Source organism: Sceloporus occidentalis, unplaced genomic scaffold (genome assembly GCF_023333645.1).
Source record: "Sceloporus occidentalis isolate IW3139 unplaced genomic scaffold, rSceOcc1.0.p SCAF_3, whole genome shotgun sequence".
Lineage (NCBI taxonomy): Eukaryota > Metazoa > Chordata > Lepidosauria > Squamata > Phrynosomatidae > Sceloporus > Sceloporus occidentalis.
This window is the reverse complement of record NW_028316983.1, coordinates 130,517,897-130,536,789: the sequence shown is the minus strand read 5'-3', so window position 1 is coordinate 130,536,789 and position 18,893 is coordinate 130,517,897. Positions and strand designations below refer to the sequence as shown.

The 18,893-nt window shown below is 40.0% G+C and overlaps 1 protein-coding gene across 4 annotated transcripts in view; it reads left to right on the top strand.

Annotated features, from left to right (window-relative positions):
* Window positions 1-906: 906 nt before the first annotated feature.
* Window positions 907-18,893, top strand: part of PURA (purine rich element binding protein A) — a 30,121-nt gene continuing 12,134 nt past the window's right edge. For 2 of the 4 annotated variants that reach the window (XM_089516293.1, XM_089516292.1), the window contains exon 1: window positions 907-2,790. In XM_089516293.1, coding sequence (XP_089372419.1) covers window positions 933-1,934 — 1,002 coding nt within the window. In that variant the 5' untranslated portion in view covers window positions 907-932 and the 3' untranslated portion in view covers window positions 1,935-2,790. Of the gene's footprint in view, window positions 3,704-18,893 lie in introns of all 4 variants that reach the window. The other 2 variants (XM_089516291.1, XM_089516290.1) reach the window with 1 other exon arrangement.

The window sequence follows — 18,893 nt, the reverse complement described above, 5'->3', positions numbered from 1 at the left end:
ATAGTGTGAGGAAACTGACAAAGAGGGAGACTATAATAATAATAATAATAAAGTTGAGAGGGGGTTGACTTACATACATATATATATATATTGTGTGAGGAAACACTGTGTGAGAAAAAGCGAGACTATAATAATAAAGTTGAGGGGGTGATATATATATATATATATATATATATATTGAGAGGAAACTGTGAGAAAGAGGCAGACTATAATAATAATAAAATTGAGGGGGTGATGTATGTATATATATATATATATATATATATTGTGTGTGTGTGTGTGTGTGTGTGTGTGTGAGTAAACTGTGAGAAAGAGGGGGACTATAATAAAGTTGAGGGGGTGATTATATATGCATGTATGTCTATGTGTGTGTACATATGTATTGTGGGAAGAAACAGTGTGTGCTTGAAAGGCCGAGACTGGGGGCAGCGGGAAGGGCGCCGAGGAGCGAGGGACGGGCCTGGCTGCCGTCGCTGGGCGGGTGTCGACGAACTGAGGGGAAAAGAAGACGAGGAGGAGGAGGAGGAGGGGGGGGAAGCGGGCGCGAGAGTCCGCCAGAGAGGTGGGTGGGGCCTCCGTGCCAAGGAAGAAGACGAGGAGGAGGAGGAGGAGGAGGGAAAAGCAGAAGGGGCGCTGAGCCCGGCCTCGCCCGGCGCGGGGAGGGGGCACCATCATCGCCTCATCACATCCTGGGGCTCCCTCCCTCCCTCCCTCCTTCCCTCTCCCTCTGCCATGTTAGCCTCTCTCTCTCTTTCTGTCTCATCCCCAGATCTCGCGAGAGCGGCCGGCTGCTGCTGGTGGTGGCTGCGGAGGGGGCTGGAGCGGCGGCGGCAGCAGGAGGAGCAGTAGCGGCGGCGGCGGCGGCGGCGGAGGAGGAGGAGGCGAGGAGGGAGGCGGCCGGGCGGGAGGGCGTCGGGAGGCCCGGCAGCATCATGGCGGACAGAGACAGCGGCAGTGAGCAGGGCGGCGGTGGCGGCGGCGGCGGAGGGGCGCCTGGCTCGGGCCCGGGTGGCGGCGGCGGCGGAGGGCCTGGCGGTGGCGGCGGCGTGGGCCTGCAGCACGAGACGCAGGAGCTGGCCTCCAAGCGGGTGGACATCCAGAACAAGCGCTTCTACCTGGACGTCAAGCAGAACGCCAAGGGCCGCTTCCTGAAGATCGCGGAGGTGGGGGCGGGCGGGAGCAAGAGCCGGCTGACGCTGTCCATGTCGGTGGCCGTGGAGTTCCGCGACTACCTGGGCGACTTCATCGAGCACTACGCGCAGCTGGGCCCCAGCCAGCCCCCGGAGCTGGCGCAGGCCGCGGACGAGCCCCGGCGGGCCCTGAAGAGCGAGTTCCTGGTCCGCGAGAACCGCAAGTACTACATGGATCTGAAGGAGAACCAGCGCGGGCGGTTCCTGCGCATCCGGCAGACGGTGAACCGGGGCCCCGGGCTGGGCTCCACGCAGGGCCAGACCATCGCCTTGCCGGCCCAGGGCCTGATCGAGTTCCGCGACGCCCTGGCCAAGCTGATCGACGACTACGGCGTGGAGGAGGAGCCCGCCGAGCTCCCCGAGGGCACCTCCTTGACGGTGGACAACAAGCGCTTCTTCTTCGACGTGGGCTCCAACAAGTACGGCGTCTTCATGCGGGTCAGCGAGGTCAAGCCCACCTACCGCAACTCCATCACCGTCCCCTACAAGGTCTGGGCCAAGTTCGGGCACACCTTCTGCAAGTACGCCGACGAGATGAAGAAGATCCAGGAGAAGCAGAGGGACAAGAGGGCCGCGGCCACCGCCTCGGCCTCCTCCACCGCCACCACCACCGCCGGCCCTGGCTCCTCGTCCTCCTCCGGCGGCGCCGAGCAGCAGCCCGAGACCGAGGGCAGCACCAGCCCCGCCGCCTCTGGCCCTCCAGCTGGGGCCTTGCTGCAGGCCGAGGAGCCCGAGGAGGATTGATCTCCTTCCTTCCCTCCCTTCCTTCCTCCCATCCTTCCTTCCTCCCTTCCTCCTCTCCACTTGGCTGCCTCCTCCCTGCCCTGCTGCACAGAGACACTTGTAACAATAATAATAATAATAATGACGATAAAGATGATGATAATGACGACAGCAACAACAACAACACACACAGAGAGAGAGACTATAAGAGAGAGAGAGAGAGAGAGGGAAACTACACATTACCTGCAGCCCAGATATACCTGTTGTTGTGATGACTCCAAAGGGGAGCGCCAACCACCCATCCTCCACCACCAAAACCAGTACCTGCAACCCAGTATACCTGTTGTTGTGATGACTCCAAAGGAGAGCACCAAACACATCCAACAACCAACAACAACAAAACCAATACCTACAACCCAGTATACCTGTTGTTGTGATGACTCCAAAGGAGAGCACCAAACACATCCAACAACAACCACCAACAACAAAACCAGTACCTGCAACCCAGTATACCTGTTGTTGTGATGACTCCAAAGGAGAGCACCAAACACATACAACAACCAACAACAAAACCAGTACCTGCAACCCAATATACCTGTTGTTGTGATGACTCCAAAGGGGAGCACCAACTACCCATCCACCACCAACAGCCACCCAAACCAGTACTTGCAACCCAGTATATGGCTCCAAAAGGGAGCGCCAACCACCCATCCACCACCAACAACCAACAAAACTGACAGCAAGCAAGCAAGCAAAGCAAACCACCACCACCACCACCTTCTACTACTACTACTACTACTACTACGACTTCTTCTTCTTTCTCTCCACCGCCCCATCGCTGGATTGTTCCTTCCACTCTTGCCCATCGTATAAAACAGTAAGCAGCTGCTAAAAAAACAAAAACAAAACACAAACAAAAAACCACAAAACAAAAAAAAAAAATATTACAAAAAAAATATTACAAAAAAAAAAGTAATAACATTATATATGATGAACTGTGTTTCCTACTTGATTAAAAAAAAAAGAATATAAAGAACTGAGTGTTTATTTCCCTAATTAACCGAGAACTTTTGTACACGTTTAAGCTATTATTATTATTATTATTATTATTAAAAAAAAGTGTTTGCAAAAATGGTCAAGATTAAAAAAAAATATTGCTGAATTATATTAAAAATAAAAATAAAAAACAGAGAGAGAGAGAGAAAGAGAGGGAAAAAATATGTCCTTTTCGTGTTGAGCTAACATTTGACTTTAGCACAAAAATAATAATAAAAAGAGATATTTTAGAACACGTAAAAAAAATAATAATAATATTTTTAGTTTTTCTTCTCATTTTGTTACCAAATTTCAAAAAAAGAAAAAAAACCTTTTCCTGGAGGTTATTATAGTATATTTGACACCCTATATACCTGTGATTAGAGATGTGTATATATATATATATATATGAGGGCTAGGCATGCTGTGTGTCTGAGCTTTGTCTAAATGTTATGCAGAAGTCTGTAGAGTTAAAAGGTACGTAGGTTTAATTCATGCAAGGTAAACAATAAGTGCTCTCTTTTATACAATATGCATTGCATCTGGACCTTAAACATATAAAATGGTCAGTGAAACTTCTGTGAACATGAAGAAAAAAAACATTATTAAAAAGGCATTTAAATGAAATTTGCTAACTTGTGATTTTTACGGTTTGAACCAAAGTTATTCAAATAGTAAAAAGAGAGGAAGAGAGAGAGAGAGAGAGAGAGAAATGATCTCCCATATTTTTCTGCACCTGTTTGGTTTACAACTAAGTAGGTATATTGTCATTATTGTGTATATGAGATGTACCTGTATTGTTCATAATATATATATTTTTATGATGTGTACTTAAAAGTACTTCGATGTGCAGCAATTTCCAGTAAACCTGTTTTTGGATAACAGGCGGCGAGGGTCTTTTGCGTGTGGCCACTAGCACTACCCCCTTTGACATGTTTTAAGTTCGGTTCAGACCCCCCGGTTTGTGCTAGTGCTAACTTATGTAAGCCTGTCATAGAAGTCGGTGCAACATGATTATAGTGTAATCCTACTGAGCCATGGATTTTGAGTCTCTAAAAGCAAAAGCCAAGTCGGTGTGTTGTAAAGAAAATTCCCATGTAGCTGTGGTGCTAGTTATTACTGGCTACATACTTTATATATGTAGTAGTGACACCCCCCCCTTCCGCAAGTGTGCAAGCCTTCAGTTAAAAGTACGTAATTCGTGTGATATATTAAAACTGTAGGGTATTTTTTACAAAACAGTCTAAGAACACTATAATCTGTCAAGCGGTGTTCTCCAAATTTCAGTTATTTGTAGTAATATGCGTTCAAGAGGTTGTTTTTCCCCCCCCTCGAAAATGTCTGTGCGCTTTTAATTGACTAACTCCTTGCTGCTGTATAGTAAAGAAAATATATATTAATATATTTTTTATCATTAAACTGCTGCATGACTATCATCATTGCAAGTGAAAACAATATGTTGTTATAAACGATGCCTTAAAAACACTAGGAAACGTAGTTGGAGTTCTGACAAAATAAGAACCTGACTCTTGAGTTTTGGAGTGCCCTCCTTTTCTTAACATCCTTGAAAAGAAAACGTAACTATTTAGATTAAACTGCTGTTATGTCGAAGATGCCACCTGTAGGAACAGATATTTTCTATGCTTCTCTTTGATTGTAAGAGGTTGGGTCTAGGAAAGACAAAGATTGTTCAAAGAAATCACCTTCTGTTCTCATTAAAGCCTAATTCCTTCTTTTTTTGGATATGTACTGTAAGTGTCAGTATGAATTCTGTTTTCTCTTGTATCGTCCATTTCCAGTTAAACAAGATGGCTACCGGTGTCCACCGAGCACCAAATGTGCAATAATGTTGTCGTTGTTCGTAGTTTTTTGTTCTAAGAATCACTGGAATTTATTACGTTGTTTTTTCTAAGATGCACTTTCCGACATAGAAAAAAAGAAAATAAGCTTCCATAGTGTGTAATGTGATAACTTAGATGCTTTTTGACCACATGTAAACATTGAGTCGCATGCCCACTTTTGTTTCTAATCGGAGGGCTTGTTGTGCAGTTTCACGCTGTATTTGAACTGTGATGTGGAAAGGACTGGATTCTCCATGCTACACATATATAGTTAGGGAAGTTTTGATTTGGCTGCTTGGTCGTCTTGGTCCTACTACTCATTATATAGTTTTAAAAGTTGCAGTAATGTAAATTGGCAGGTGTTTGGGGTTTTGTTTTTGTTTTTAAGCAATAACTTATATGGATTAGCGTGCAAGTGAAAGGTGTCTTTTTGTTCCCTTTAGTTAATTTGAACTTGATTGAAGATCAAAATCCGTATTTGGTTGTAGGATGGACACAGGCAGTAGTTTTGAAGAGGAGCTAAAAGACCTGAGAGTGGCTTCACTTCTCGTGATGTGAATGGACTTTCTGGCTCATTGTTGCCTTTGGTAGGTTTCATCAAAGGCAAAAGTAGCGTAAGCGCACACACGACAAGCAGTGGATCCGCTTTCACACCGCCTTTGACTCTCTGAAAAGCTATTGCCTGAGCCTGCGTTTAGACTGGCCTAGAGACAAAAGTCAAAAGAATTGGCATTTTGCATATTTTCTTTTTCTGAAAATTGAACTTGTCTCGACCCAAACTTCCCCCCAAACGTCTCCCACTTGGACCTGAGCGCCTCAAGACGATACATGGGACGCGCAGTTCCACAACTTACCACAGTTCTAGCAACGTTCTGAGAGTATCTCAGTTTATGGACTCATAGCGGATCAGTGGTAATGATAACTTTTTGCGCTGGGGATAAATTGACCTTGCTTTGAATTTTCCCAATTTAGGTGCTCAATACTTTACCAAGGTTCTCTTAAAAACCCACTGCTAAAACATAGCGGCAGCGAGAGAACCTTGTTGTAAGGCCAGGAGAATAAAAGTAACGGTATATTTGGTGTCCTGAAAACAGTATGCTCAAATGTGCCAAGCGACCCACCTTTTGGAAAACATGCCTTATTTCCCGTAACGTGTTTCCGTTGTCCTGACCCAAGTTACAATGCTACCTTATATGAAGTGCAAGAAAAACTTGAAATCCACTGCAATACAAACATGGTCTCGTTTTATTATTTTCTTGTTTTGTAAGTGAAAAGGACACTGTCAAGTAACTTACAGTTCAAAACACGATCTCCCTTTTGGGTTATTACAGCATGGCAAATGTCCTCAGGTTAAGTCCCACTTGTTTTTGGTTTTCTTTTTGTTTGGTTGGTTCATCTTCTTTCTTTTCTTTCTTTCTTTCTTTCTTTTTTTTACAAAAATTGCTCTGTCTGAGATATTAAATAAACAAGCTAAAAAAATTAGACACTGTTGATTCATGCCTCTTTATTGTTTTATGCTGTGAAGTGCAGTTTGGAGCCAGAGGGGGAGCTAAAGTAACTACAGAATCATAATCTGTGTAGTGCTGAAATTGTAGGATTTGACAATCCGCCAGAGGAATTAGCAGGGAGGAGGGAAAACAGGGGATTCAACATTTACCAAACAGATCATCCAGGGTGGAGGAAGGGGTATTGTCAAGTCCATGGCCAAGCCTAGTCTACAGATGGTTAGAGAACGTGCCAAAATGTAAACGTTTCACCCGAAATACTTGACAGTGTCACTTTTTAAAGCATCCCTTGCAGAGCTTGCAGTAGGCTCTCTGTTGGAAAGTACTGCGAAACAGAACCATACACACCGGACTTTGTAAAACGTAGTCTATCTGTCTACTGTGCAGACAAAGAACTGCCATACCAGGCAATGAAGAAAACATGAGGGCCTATAGTAGGCCAGTAACTTTATTGAGACGAGTTTCCTTTTTTCCCTTTTTAATTTTTGAAACAACATTGTAGCAGTTTCTTTGATCAGCCATGTCCCTCTTAAGCTATGCAAACTACTGTATTTATTGTGGTCAGATGAAAATTGGATGGCATTTGTACACTAATGAGTATATATCCGTATAGTTATTAGTGTGGATTTAAGTATTACAAATGGACCTGTTCTGACTGGGTAAACTTTATACACCCTGTTGTCTGGTAGTTTGAAAAGAATAAAATATCTTCCTGCAGTGGGAGTATGATATTTTATAACTGTTTACCATTAAAGTACTATTTTGTCAGTTTTCATTTAACTTGTAAAACAGTGACTACTTTGTACTGGCATAAATAGGTTATGGATATATCTTTTTGAAGCCAACTGATCAAGTACCTTTGTAATAAAAAAAAAATCAACGGATCTGTTTCGGTTGTACTCACTGTTGTCATTTCTTGTATGACATACAATGTGTGTTCTGATACCATGATGTTTATGTTTCCGGAGAAATCATAGACAGGCAATAGGAGGGATAGTAGGATTAGAAAAGGAAATATTAACTTTACAAATTAAGATGTCTTATTTTTATCCAAGTTATCTTCATCAGTAAAAAGTGGCTGGGCTGAGATCTCTTGTTCCAGTCATCCAAATCATTGTTAGAAGTATTTGGAACATGTCAGAAGAACACGTCCTTCTAACTATAGGCCACCACATCAATTGAACAACTGTGGCTGGTGCTTTATCTCACTATTACGACTTTCAGGCGTCTTTCAAACCATGATTTGGAGGTTAGCATGAGCCTTAGTCTGACTTGGATGTCCTAGTAAGCCATGAGCAGAGGAAATCCAGAAACGGTGGAAGGAATCCATATGGCTCCATCTACACTACAGAAATAATCCAGTTTGACGCCATTTTCACTGCCATGGTTCAGTGCCATGGATTTCTGGCTCAATGCCTTGCAAAACCACTCCCAGGATTCCATAGCATTGAGCCATGGCCGATAAGTGGTGTCAAACTGAATCATTTCTGCCGTGTGGATGTGGCCTTTGTAGCTAAGGAGGAATGGATGAACTCCAGGTCTCTTTTTTTGATACGCCTGTCAAGGCTTGCAAGGTTCATCTGACTTGAGTTAATGGTTATAAATTAGATTCTTATGAAACCGTACTACTGGCCTTTAACATATATTTGCATTAATTTGTTGTAATTCGTTTTTTCCCTGATAGTATCTTGCTTGCTATCTTTCTTTTTTAAAATGTGCATTGAAATCTCCAAACATTCAAATATCTTTTGGGATCTCATCGTTTTTCCTTCTCCCCTTTCTGACAAGCTCTTATGCACGCTAGTGACATGCTTCTTCTTTAGATATCTTTCCTCTACAAAGGTTCTTGCAGTTGTCATCCTCTGAACATTTACCTGAGAGTAAATACTAATCTTATTTTTCAGGAAATAGGCATGGGATTTTTTTCTATTAATATCCTGGTTTCTGTTTCATTTTAATTTAGGGTTAAAAGGCTTGTGTACATTGTAACTCAACAACAAGCAATTACACTTGTCAACCTTTTCAGATTGCAAATTCATTAGAAATCGTAAGCGTTGTCATTCAGCTTTGATTGACATGTTGCATGTCTGACTTGTTTAAAATTGTGAAAGCTGAAAGTAGAGGTTATAATATTGATAGACGAAATGCAGGGGTCAGTTTATTTGAATACAATGGCCTGTTACAGACTGCCAAGATAAAGCTGCTTCGGGTCTCTTTGGAGGTATGCTATTTAAATGATGCATGGGTCCTAAGAGTCCGGAGGTCGCACCAAAGCCACACTCCATTCCTAAGCACTGGAGTGCTGCTTTGGTGCAGCTTCCGGATTCTTAGGATGCATGCATCATTTAAACAGTATACCTCCAAAGAGACCCCAAGCAGCTTTATTTTGGCAGTCTGTAACAGGCCAATAATTGTTTTTGCCCAGGAACTCATATGTTCTCACAATTTAACAAGTTGGTTGGAGTCCAAATAACTCCTTTAGATCTGCATGGAAGGATCCCTGGCTTATATATATATATATATATATATATATATATATATATATATATAGGTAGACCTCCATGTCACATTTGTATTGGCGATTAATCTTTCCTCAATATCAAAATAAGTAAGGCTTGGAAACTGTTTTAAATTCTGAGGAGTACAACCAGATCTGTCCGTTTATGAGAGAACAGTTAAAAACAATGCTGATCTGTGCATGTTTATTGAGAATTAAATCCTGCAGAAGATTTTAATGAAGTGCATCCCCAAATGTTTACAGTAATGCTCCCTTAGCTCCTAAAAAGCCTCCACTGTCAAAGGCCTAAGCTCTGTAGCATAAATCCTAATGTAGTGAAGGGACAATGCAAAGTTGGTTCATGAACAGTATTAAAGGTGTACGCTGTGTGTATATGTTTCACAAACCCTTTGTGGGATTTAAAACATAGCAAAACCGGCATAATAAATATCCATCTTTGTTCCTAAAGCTTCTAGTTCTTTGAAGCATATGTGCTATGATGCGAAGTACAAAGCCGAGCCAGTGTTATCAATACTGAAATTCACTGCAGCTTTAAGGGGTTTGCCTTTTACCTTTTAGCGCACCACATGGTTGGGTGGATCCATGCTAAACATAAATGCATACATTACCTGATATTGGGTACCAGAGAAGCTTCCTTACCAATTATATTGAAGATTAATTCTTGATAACAAGTTTTAATCATCCTCTTTTAAAGATTCAAACGCGTTAAAATTTGTTTTTGTGTTTTGATGTGTGGCTGTTTCAGTTTGCATTTGTTGGTTCGGTATAAAAAACTGATACTTTGGAAGGGTACCTTATAGTCTTTACAGGGTTTTGTGAAAATAAATCTAGAGAGGTGACCATAAAATTAGGTCCTTCCAAATCCATTTTCTGGGAGGAGTTTTTGAATCCATCTGAAACAAAATGAAAAGGACTCATGATTTTGTGGAAAGTATTGGATTTTGGAGAAGGTCTCTCGTGGCGCCAGTGTTCGTTTTTTTATCTATTTTGTTTTTAAATTTCTCTGGCCACTATAGTAGTAAGCATTGGTGTTAGTTATAGCAAACGGTTTATCCAGAATGCTGTTGTTCCATTATTGACGTATGTTTAGGAAGTGAACATACCTTAAGCTGGTTTTCGACTTTCAGAATCAGTATGTTACCTGTTTTCTTCCAGGTATCATATTAAAGGTCATGATTAGTTGGCTTTTAAAACCTTTCTCGTTCTGAAATCTGCAAAATGTACGGGTTGTTGCTGTTGCTGCATGTCTTCAAGTCCTTTATGACTAATGGCAACCCTAAGGCAAGCCTATGGCAGGGGATTGCCTCACTATATCAGCCTCCATATTGTCTTTGGCTGCATCCACACTGGAGAAATAATCTGGTTTAAGAGCCATGGTTCAGTGCTGTGAATGCTCCGCTCTGGGTCCACAACAAACTACAATTCCCAGAATTTCACGGCATTGAGCCATGGCACTTAAACCAGATTATTTCTCCAGTTTGAATAAAGCCTTTGTTGAATAGAACATCTCTGTCTCTGTGAAATTCTCACCTTGTTTAATCAGCACATTGGCTGCTGAGCAGCAGCAGGGTCTTCTGCTGTGATTGCCCCATTAAAGGGTGCTTTTCTGCCCTTGTTTTCTAGAAAAGGTGGTTCTATGTGTTACATCTTTCATTTGACTTAACTGGCTGTATGTATAGCAGGCTTTGATTTGTGTCAATCTTTCAGAGGCTGTTCTATTTTCGTTAATGACAGTGGTCCCTCCACATTCTCTGGGGTTACGGGTGAAGGACCCCCATGAAAAGGGGGAACCACAAATTACAAAAAGCACTATTCTTTACTCTGGGGAAACTCCGGGTTCTCCAGTGCAACGTCTGGCAGGGTTGCACTGGAGGAGCTAGAGATTTCTAGAGAGAACACCCGCAAAAGTAAAAGCCGCAAATGTGGAGGACCAACCGTATTCATTTTTTGGCATACTTCACTAAAAAAACTTGTGGTGACTTTTGAATGTGCTTTCATTTGACTTGTATCCAGTGACCACTAGCCCAGTGGGACTTTATTTCCTCCTCTCTGCAGTTCTTCCCACCAGCATTCCCACCAAACCTGCTGCTATGAGTTTACAGATTTTGAGGGTGCAAAGGGAGTTACAGGAGGAACATGGATTCAACCTCTTTCTAGTCCCACTGACAGAAGCATTTAGGTAAATGAAACAACTCCACTGGATTCTAGTCATTATTTGTAAACTGTTTTGAATGCTGGAACGGCAGCATATATAAATGCTTTAAATAGTCTTGTCACCGAAATTAAATGTTGCTTCATGTGATAACTACTCCTTAAAATTAGTTTAGTCATGATTTTTATTAGATTGCTAAAGTTCATCCTAGCAACATGACAAGACTTTTTATTACGTTACTCATAAAGTTACTCATAGTCCAATAAACAGCCCCATTTTTGAGAGGCATGTTATTGTGCCATTTACAATTACAATGTTTTTCTTAAGTAGAATAAGCATTAATGACTTTTAAATCATCCCATGAGGGTTTTATTACAACCCTGTATTGCACACCATTTTTTTCTGGGTATTACTTTCATCCAATATTTGACTTCAGACATTGTAAGGATTTTCATCGTAAAGAAATAGGAATGGTGATCGTTTCATCATCATGTAAAGTAACTGAAGACACATGTAAATCAGTTGTGAAAAGAGAGTTCAAATGAAAATGTCTAATTTCAGGCATAGGTTTTAACTGGACTACATATATCTAGACAAGATGGATCGATTATCTAACTATCTTGTGTAAAAGCCTTATGTACAATACAGGCTGCATCCTCACGGCAGAATTTATGCAGCTTGACACTGCTTCCGCTGCTATTGTGCAAATGCTATGGAATTCTGGGGATTGTAGTTTCGTGAGATAATTAGCCTCAGTCAGAGTCACAACAAATTACAAATCCCAGGATTCTATAGCATTGAGCCCTGGCAGTTAAATTGGTGTCAAGCTGCATTCATTCTGCAGTGTGGTAGCCACCATAATTATATATAAATTTAATTTTATGGGTGGCTTTGTCTTATTTGATCCATGTTGGATCAAATATGACTTTGAGAAGAATATTCAACTTGATTGGATTGTAGGTTGGCAACTTGCATTTCACGCTGGGTCATATTTTCATGTTTATGTTGGTCCTGTTCGCCTAAAATATAAAAAAAACATTATTACTGCCCTGATTTTCATCCAAAACTCCTTTTCTGAATACCAGTAACAGATGAAAATTGAACACTTGATTTTCCCACAGAGATAGAGTGTGAAGAGGCACTTGGGACGTCCTTGTTTGAGTGGGCATACTGTTTCTATGCTCCAGGAATTGCCCGGCCCTTAAACCTACTATGTGTTCTAAAACAATTGATTCTGCACATCAGTTGAATGCAAAGCAATGTTTTCCCCAACATTTTATGTTATTTCTGTTTATTTGTTAGCTTAGTGTACCCATGAGAAGCTTATGCAGTTCTTCTTCAGACGGTAAATACTAGAGTTGTTTGTATCCGCTTTTGTCAGTTGCTGCTTGTCGCCCACTCAAAAGAACAGTAATGAATGTAATCTTCAGACGTTTACTAGTTAATTACAAAATTGCAATAGCCTCTGAATGTACAAACGTCAGGAACTTTATAGTTGTAATCACCAGATAATATTGTAGAATAATTGGGCAGTATCTGAGTTTGCAAACATTTGCATATTGCTTTCGTAGACTGCAAACCTGTGGCTAATGTTCTGTATTTGCATTTATCGTTGCACAGTTCCTAACACAGAAGATGGGGTGAATGGCATTTTTGTATTATTTCTAGCATTATAATCATACAATCAACTCAGTTGTACTCTTAACATCAAATTTGGCATGATGAGTCTTTCTGGTGAAGTAAAGATCTGCCCAGAAATCAAGCGAAAGCAAATAAATGGCAGTTCTAAAAATTTTGCTTTGACATAGAGGGAGCATCTTTTTCTGGCACTTTTGTGTTCTTCTGAGGCGTATCTTAAACTTATCTTTAGCAGTTTCAATTCTGTTCGATGTTCAAGGACATTGGATGGATTTCCTCTCCTCTGGTTTGGGGGAAATCAAACCATTGTAAGATTTCAAAGCTCCCAAGCTCTTAAACCTTAGAGTTGGGATAAAAGCTTGTTGTTGCTGCTGCTGCTGTTGTACACTGGAGTGGGCAAAGGATGGTCTCCAGGCTGTTTTTGTGCCCTTCATACATCCAAAGCCTCCAGACCACCCTTTTGCTGGCCTCTCCTGGGAGCTTCTAGACTCATCTTTTAAATAGACCAGAGGGTCATTTGGGCTCTGCCATGGCTGCAGCTGCACCAGAGCCCAAATGGAAGGCGTGCAATGCCTTTTCTCACTCGCTCAGCAGCCCTGCCAGTCCCATGGGGTATATATAAACACCCCCACTGGATGTACATCCTTATCTGGGGTTTCACCCAGTGTGGTCTGCAGCCCTCTAGTGACACCACTGTTTGAAACAGAGTATGCTTCTAGTATGAAACAGTGGAGATGTTAAATGCTGAGTGCTAATGCAAACAACAAGGGGGATATTGTGCCGGAAAGTCTATGTGAAGAGCAAGAATTGAGTATTAGTATTTATGTAAGTGCATGTCATTTTCTCCATGGAAGATGATGGTATAAGGTAATCAGACCTTAGTAGATATTTAGCAAGGTATTTGTTTTATGATTTCTAGTCAGTCTTTTATCAGCTGTACATTTCTGTTTTTGTCATGATGCTGTGTGGTCATTTTATGAGCTTTTATTGATTTTAATTGTTATTCGCTATTGTGAGTGGTTGGTAAGCACCAGAAGAGCAAAATATAAATTCCTGTGTGTTCATGTTTACATGTGCATATATACATAGATAAAGCTTTTGTGCACAGTTAGATTAGTTGCTTTAAATTGCAAGTCTGATAAAGAGAAGTGAATACAGAAAATAAAGGCTAAGCAGTATAATGCAAATGGGAAACATTATGTTGGCGGGCTTCCATGAAAAAAAATGCTGATTATTTTTTAAAGCTATCCAATCATTATATGAAGTTAAGTGTGAATTCCGCTATGAGTTTTTGAGACAGCTAAAGAGTAGTTCAAAGGAAAGTAATTATGAACAGACTGAAAAGCCACCATGATCTATCAGTCTTTCTCAGAACCCATTTTTATGGGGCACCTCAGGTGTGTCAGGGTTCAGCCTTGGCCAGGAGCAGCTTCTTAAATGGTAGATCTGCCCTTGGTGGTATAGAGGTCAGAGTTGCTTCAGAGCCTGTGTAGAGTTAGCACTTATTGGTCTTGTATCTTCTTAGCAGTTTTCCTAACAAATACAAAAGGGAAAAATGGCATTAGGGGTTATAAAATATTGCTCAATCTATGAAAATTAATATTGAAAAAACTATCAATAAAAAATATTTATAGCATGGACTGTCCAAATAATATACAATAAAAAGAACCTGTGGAAAAGCAGGAGAATAATTGGTGACTACTCTGTATATAGATTGATTCATTTGTGGAAATTCAAGCATACATTTCAGCCACTGATGAAGACTGTTTGTCAAAACGTGTTTATCTGAAAATATTGATAGACTGTGAATAACAGATACGAACGGATTCTATTCTTCCCCGTCAGGTTTCCTAGTACAGTCAGTTGTCTTCTGAAGGACCCTTATAATACTGTACCATTTGAGACTGATTCATCTTTGGCCTTCAAGAAAATTGTTGCATTTCTAAAGACTAGAGGTCTCCCAACAGGACCCTAATTCTTTTTATTGTATATTCTTTGGACAGTTGAACTTGTTTGATTGTATTCTTTGGTTGATTTGAGAGTTTTTAACAACATATATACATTCATATAAATAGTTTCAATATTAATTTTCATAGATGGAGCAATATTTCATAATCCCTAACTTCATTTCTTTTTTCCTAGCAGTTTCCCCCCAGCAAGCATGTTTATGGGCCTAAGTACCCTAAAGGCACCAGATCCTTTCTGATCTTGGAAACTAAGAAGAGTCAGGCTTGGTTAGTACTTGGATGATAGACTGCCAGTGAAGACTGGCTGCTGTAAGCTGTATTTCAGAGGAAGGAAGTAGCAAAAGCACCTCTAATCATTCCTTGTCTAAAGAAAACCCTATGAAATTCATTGAGTTGACATAAGCCAGCAGTGAACTTTAAGGCGTGCAAACGCATGCACGGACACAGACTTTGGACATGGCCTGTCTTAGATGTCATTACAAGTTGAGTAACCTTTATCTGAAAATCTGAATTCCTCCAAAATAAAAAAATGAGACTGAATTTATTTATTTTCTGGTGACAAATCAAACTTTTGTCACTATCATTTGATATTCTTGGCTACTGTATCATGTGAGCATGTAATTCCTAGTGCAGAAGTAATGAGATTGTTTTGACTTATAATGGCTTTTTTATTTAAGAGTGAGCTAATTTGACTTTGGTGTCATTGAAGATATGTTCAAGGTTGACTAAGATGTAAGCCCTTCTGAGCTCAGCGGGACTTTCTCCCTGGAAAGTACATGTAGAATTGCAGCCTGGATTAGGATGCCAAGAAATATGGGGCTAGTGTACCACTATTTTGTCTTATAGTTAAAATTGCAATTGATATGCTCAGTTTTCTACTAAAATTGGATCCTGAATAGATATGGTGTATTGCTGAGGTTTCTGTGATAGAGTTGCAGAAGTGGAACATACAGTATTCAGCACTTTGGAAGCAAAATCTTTGTGCTCAAAACACAATTTTAACATAAGAATTGGAAAGCCAGTCTTATATCCATAAATGGCATATAGACTAAGCAAGGGCCACCCATAAACAGGCTACGCTAAGATCCCAAACATGCAGGAGTAACCAACTCACATATTTTCAGCTGCTTTTTGAAACCGTGATCCGGTTTACTGCCAGCAGCTCAAATGCAGACATAGAAGATATTCCTGCTGCTTGCTTAGGCTTCATTCATGTGCTTTCAGTAATGTTTCTTTGGGAAAGAGAGTGACCCGCTATTTTTTAAAAGTCTTGGGCCTTGTTTCTTTAACAGTAAGATTTTAATCTTTTAATGCTTCTTTCTATTGTTTTTATGTAATACTTTATGTGATAGTTTGGGTTCTTGGGCTTATTGCTCCTTGCTGGAGTCATGAATGGACAGTTGTTTTCAGAGGATGTTTTCATATATTGTATGAACATGAAAACTAACATGAAAATTGGTTTCATCCTCTGAAAATTACACTCCCTGACTCGGGTCAACATTTATGTTTCAAAATATGCACAGTCAAAGTCTGCCTCATGGATTTTGGTGAAAGTGATAAATGAAAAACAGACATTATGATTCTAGGGAACCAGATGGGACAACAATTTGCAAGCGATGCTTAATCTGTGTCTGTTTTCATTTGGAGATTATGTTTCACCAAAAAAAAAAAAAAAAAATGGATTTCAGATTTAACCTTCCTCCATCATGGGTTCTCAAGATATGTTGCAATGCATGTCCCATCACCTATTGGTCATATTTGCTGGGGTGTAATGGGAATTGCTATCCAACATGTCTCATGGGCTATTTCACACCTTCAAAGGCAGGGATAAGCAGTTTTGGAAAATCTAGGGGCTAGTTGTCTGCCACTGAAATGTCCAGTGTGTTCAAACGACCACAAAATGAAACAAGAAGTGCTTAGACATCAAGTTCCAGTTTTGAAAAAGTATATCTTTTTTAAAGAGGTAGTGATGCTAGCAACGTAATGTTTTATTATGATCCTAGAAAACAAGATGGAAGAACTCAAATGCTGAGAAAGAGCCTGGAAATTATATAAGACAATTCTCTGTTTGGGGGATTGGGGTGCACAACCCACATTCTTCATAAGTCTTATTGACAATATGTAGATATTGAAACACTACTGTTTACCAGAGTTTAGCTTATGGATTTCAGTCTCCACAATAATGATAGATATCCAACATTATAAGCTAATAATAATAATAGAAAATTAAAGTTAAGTTAAGCTTGAAGCAAGAAACTTTAAAAGGTTGCTGTTAGATGAAATGTCTTTTGAACAGGGAAGCTAATGAGGACTACATGCCTGACCAAAACAACATGCTTTCAAAGATAAATGGATTTTAGTAGTAATTGCCATGGCAATATCTAACATTTGTTTTCAATCTGATTATTATTAGCACCCTGAAAGCATCCCTGCTGCAGGTTCATGCTAAAGTGCTACTTGTGATGAAATCTCTGCCATAGTTTAGTCAAGAATATTGTCATACTGGAAAAAGTCAAATTAGTGATGTGTTAAATGATCTTGAATATTCAGAGTTGAGAGGTTTGGGTCAGGAACCAGATTAATTCCTAAGTATATAATGCCCCTTTTCCTTTTACCGAAGCAGATTTGTTGTTCACTTATCTCAAGTTGACTTTGTCTTATGGTAACCCTATCAATGAGAGACCTCCAAGTCACCCTATCAAGAATAGCTCTGTTCACGTTTTGTAGTCTCAGGCCTGTGGCTTCCTGGATTGAGTCTATATATCTGGAATACAAACTTCTTCTTTTCCTACTGCCTTCTTCCTTACCAAGCATTATTGTCTTTTCTGGTGAGTCATGCCTTCTCATGATATGGCCAAAGTACAAGAGTCTTAGTTTAGTCATCTTGGCTTCTAGGAAGAATTCAAGCTTGATTTGCTCTAAGGTCCATTTATTTGTCTTTTTAGCAGTCCATTCTATCTGTGTAAGTCTTCTGCAGCACCAAATATGTCAAATGAGTTGCTTTTCGTCCTATCAGCTTACTTCACTGTCTAGTTTTCATAACCACACATAGAAATGGAAAATACTGTATGATGGCATGGACAATCCTAACTTTAATGAGTTGATACTTCAGGAGCTTTTAAATTCCTTCATAACTGCCCTTCCAAGCTCTAGTCTTCTGATTTCTTGACTGCAGTCTCCATGTTTTCATCATCTACTTTAAAGTTCTGTACATTTTCTGTGGTCATTATTTTTTCTTAATGTTCAACTGTAAACCTGCCTTTGCACTTTCTTCCTTGACTTTCTTCAGTAATCAGTCCAGGTCTTTGCTATTTCTGCTAGAAGTATGGTTTCATCTGCAGACCTTTCACCTGCATACAAAATTATACTAAAAGCAACTCTTTACTTTTCCTCACAAGAATAAATGGCAGGTATCTGCTTGAATATATATATATATATAGTGTGTGTGTGTCTGTAAGCTGATATATTTGCTTGATATATATATATATATATATATATATATATATATATATATTTATATTGTATGTGTGTCTATGATATATGCAAGCAGATACCTGCCATTTATTCCTGTGAGAAAAAGTAAAGAGTTGTTTTTAGTATAATTTTTCAGAGCAAATCCTGTGTTCATCTCTCACAAGGGTCCCTGCCTTTCTTGTACACCTTCTTTGTGAATGCAATGAGCATTTTATTAGTGTATGGGGACTTGAAATGCAAGGACACACTTTATGAACATCCCTCCTTTTCATGAACATTTGTTTCCTGTGTAAAAAGCACTCTTTTTTTCAGTGCAAAAGGATGAAATTGTTCCTGTCTTCTATCTTTAATACAGTACTGTTCTGATCACTACAAGACCCCACCTTCTGCTTCTGTGTTTGGTTTCCATGTGATTTCTAGCTCCAATTGGTTTTTGATCTGGAGTCATTTTTTAAAAAACAGCCTTCTTCTTCCTGGGGGCAACAAAAAAGCAAATTAAGGATGAATTTTTAACATAGATTTTAGACTGCTTTGTTTTAAAATAAAGGGCAGCATACAAATATATATAATAAAACATCAATATAAATTATGAAACAAGATGGAAATATTAACAGCATAAAATTAAACATAACTTCTAGTAGAAGTAAATAAAACTCTCATTACAAATAAGACTATCTGCTGGGCTACTGTGAATTAAATTTGCTCATATCTGCACAGAGCCTTTAGGGATTCTGTTGGGTCCCTTTGCAATGTGGCAAAATGTTGTGAATTGGCCATCTGTTGATCTAAAATAAGTAGATGTTTCCTTTAGCCTCAATGACATTGATTCTGTGATGCTCTCACTGGTTCT